This window comes from Nestor notabilis, unplaced genomic scaffold, assembly GCF_000696875.1.
Source record: "Nestor notabilis isolate BGI_N333 unplaced genomic scaffold, ASM69687v1 scaffold21700, whole genome shotgun sequence".
In the NCBI taxonomy this organism is placed as follows: Eukaryota; Metazoa; Chordata; class Aves; order Psittaciformes; family Psittacidae; genus Nestor; species Nestor notabilis.
The window spans coordinates 10,690-14,011 of record NW_009909990.1 but is presented as its reverse complement, the minus strand read 5'-3'; the positions used below and the strand labels follow the sequence as shown (position 1 = coordinate 14,011).

General features: G+C 56.1%; 1 protein-coding gene across 1 annotated transcript in view; it reads left to right on the top strand.

The window, feature by feature from the left end:
- Nucleotides 1–3,322, top strand: part of ITPR3 (inositol 1,4,5-trisphosphate receptor, type 3) — a gene marked incomplete at its 5' end in the record, with an annotated part of 31,263 nt that overhangs the window by 21,964 nt on the left and 5,977 nt on the right. The window contains 8 exon segments of the mRNA XM_010023847.1: nucleotides 1–38; nucleotides 388–498; nucleotides 584–609; nucleotides 611–656; nucleotides 883–984; nucleotides 1,253–1,339; nucleotides 1,974–2,084; nucleotides 2,589–2,781. Coding sequence (XP_010022149.1) covers nucleotides 1–38; nucleotides 388–498; nucleotides 584–609; nucleotides 611–656; nucleotides 883–984; nucleotides 1,253–1,339; nucleotides 1,974–2,084; nucleotides 2,589–2,781 — 714 coding nt within the window.

The window sequence follows — 3,322 nt, the reverse complement described above, 5'->3', positions numbered from 1 at the left end:
CCACCGAGTACTCCCAAGGGCCCTGCCATGAGAACCAGGTCTGTGGGTATCCCTGCATGAGGTGTTTCACCACTGATCTGGGATGCCCGAGAGAGGATTTGGGGTGAATGGGTGGGAAAGGTGCAGGGACAGGGACAGCTTTTGGTTTCAGGGTGTGACCAAGAGCAGAACATGGGCAGCAGAGGATGCCGGGGTGCGCGGGGACGCCGCACGGGTTATAGGCTAGATAATAGTGATGCAAAAGGGGGTTAAATAATTTAGGAGGGAGACAGGGGGCCCGGGAGCCCTGGGGTGATGGGGCAGGGTGAGTGCCATGGGCACGGCACCATTTCAGACCTGGGCAGACTGGCAGCATCTGTGGGATAACTCATTGCATTGCTCCTGCAGAGCTGCATCGTGACGCACGAGTCCAATGGGATCGATATCATCACGGCCCTCATCCTGAACGACATCAGCCCCCTCTGCAAGTACCGCATGGACCTGGTCCTGCAGCTGAAGGTAGGCAGAGCCTCGGGGCACGTGTGTGTGTATCCCTGCATGGGCAGCAGCAGGGCACCCCTCAGCAAGGGCTTCTCCTCGGCAGGACAATGCCTCCAAGCTCCTCCTGGTTTGAGAATGCTGAGCGGATCCTCATCAGCCTCCGCCCGCAGGAACTGGTAAGGGCTGACACTGAAACACCCCCAGGCTGCCCACCCATTGCTGGAGCTCTTCTTCCTGCAGGTCCTGGTGCAGTTTCTGCTTTGCAGCCATGAACCATCTCCTCTGCCATACTGCTGGTCACTGCCACCTGCACAAGCATCCCTGCCTAGTGGTTTTCCCAGAACCATTTGGTGCCAGGGGAGGAAGATGAGGCAAGCTCTTTGTCCCTGTGCTGCCTTCCAGGTCGACGTGATTAAGAAGGCCTATCTGCAGGAGGAGGAGTGTGAGAACGCCGAGGTTTCCCCCCGGGAAGTTGGCCACAACATTTATATCCTGGCGCTGCAGGTACGGAGCTGTGGCAGCAGGGTCCCCGCCAGGCAGGGCTGCCCGTGCTGAGCTGGGCTCCCACTCACTGACAGCACATGTTTCTCTGTGTTCATTGACACCTCCTCTGGTCAGGCTGGTTCCCTGGGGAGCCGTGGCTGGGAAATGAGCTTTGGCTCCTATGGAAGCCCTGGGCTCGCTGGCTGCCTGCTTCCCTGTGCACCCCATGTCCCGTGTCCGTGTTCATGGCCAGCGCCTGCTCACCCAGCTATTGCTGTCCCTCTTCCAGCTATCCCGGCACAACAAGTCTCTGCAGCAGCTCCTGAAGCCGGTGAAGCGAATCCAGGAGGAAGAGGAGGAGGGCATCTCATCCATGGTATGGAAAAGCCTTGGAAACGGTGGCAGAGCCCCTCTGAGCTACCCTGACCAGAGACTGCAAAGAGTCTCCCACCGCTGCTGAGCCACCCTGGGTTGTGTTGGTTAAGATCTGATGGATTTTGGCATTCCCCAGTGGTTCTAAAGACACACAAACTTACCAGTGCCCTTGTAGCTGAATTTACAAGTCTAAAGGCAGTGCACTAAGCCCTGTCTATGGTGCTCAGCCGTAGGGTGACATCCACCTCACTGGTGGCACTGGTGGGGTCCTGCTGGTACCCACTTTCTCCCCTTCCCTTTGGAAAAGGAAGGGCTGAGTCCTTTGCTGTCGTTTCCTGCCTATCTACCTTAGATCCCAAATGAGACTCAGCAGTAATATGATTTCCCGGGGGTTTTATGGGCATTGGGTTGTAATTTGTGGATTAGCAGCGTTTGGATGTAATTATTGCAGGAAATTGAATGTCTGTCACCTCAGGGAGGGCTCGTGCCCCTTTAGAGAAGCTTTAATTCATTTGCTTTCCTCTGAAACCTCGTCAGCTTTGGTAGGTTTTGAGGAACGCTGCTGTCAGAGCAGAGCTGGACCTGGCTCCTCGGCTGAGGCCACGCTCATCCTCTCTCCCTCTCCCACATCCCAGCTCAGCCTAAATAACAAGCAACTGACGCAGATGCTGAAGTCGTCGGCCCCGGTGCAGGAGGAAGAGGAGGATCCACTGGCATATTACGAGAAACACACATCCCAGATTGAGGCAAGGCCCGTTCACTGTTGGGTTATGGATGTGCACGTGGCTGGTGAGCCCCACGTGTGCTCCGGCTGCCTTGTGCCAGTTATTTTGCACTGGGAGCTCTCCCGTCCCTGTGCCAGCGAAGCAGCAGACGGGTCTTTTTGCTCTGCAGAGAGCTGAAGGCAGAGCCTGTGAGGAGCTGAGGGAACAAGCTGTCCCCTGGAGCCTTCCTTTTTCCCCCAGCAGCAGTGGGATGCAGCCAACCCGGCAGCCCCATCCTTGCGTGTTGGCGTGGATCTCCTCACAGATGGGCCAGGAAGGGTTCACGGCGTCTCAGCTTCCCTCCAGCACAGCCAGGGCTGCCTCTGCTGGGTCCATTTGTAGCATTATAGATGGGTGGCTGGTGGCGTTTGGATCCTGGTGCAGTGGGAGGGAGGAGGGAAGGCACAGCAGGGTCTAGGAGAGAGGAAACTGAAGCCTGGCAGGGGCAGGATCTGACGCAGCCTCCCCTCACCCTGCTTCCTGCAGATTGTGCGTCTGGACCGAAGCATGGAGCAGATAATCTTCCCGGTGCCTGGCATCTGCGAGTTCCTCACCAAGGAGACCAAGTACCGGCTCTTCACCACCACGGAGCAGGACGAGCAGGGCAGCAAAGTCAGTGATTTCTTCGACCAGTCGTCCTTCCTGCACAACGAGATGGAATGGCAGAAGAAACTGCGCAGTAAGAGCAAAGCAGACCTTGCCCTGGGGCTCCCCAGCCAGCGCGGCCCTTCAGTAGCCCCTGCCATGGAACCAGGAGGCAGCCCTTGCTTTGGAAGGGCTGAAAAACCTGGAAATCACACCTCGGAGCTCCCTGTGCTTTGTGGAGCACAACACACATGGCACTTTGCAGGGAGTGGAGGTTAACGCAGATCCTAGGGATGGATTTCCTCCGTGCCTGTTCGTGCAATTCTTTGGTAGTGTGAAATGCATCTTACAGCACATTCCCTGGGATTTTTCCCCTGGAAAGCCCTCTCTTCATTTGTGTTCAGTTGCCTTCTCCTAAGCCAGGATCTAGTAGCTACATATGGGAAATAAGCCCTGTTTTTCTGCACCCTGCAGACCTGGTTAGGTGCTTTAGGGCTGCATGAGGACGGAAATCCTGGATTAAACTAACAGGAGCTCAATAAAGAGTCACACTATAAATACTGTGATGCAGCTGAGGAGGAGCGTAGCAGCTCTGAAAACACTTGCAGGTCCAGTCAAAACTATCTTAGGAATTC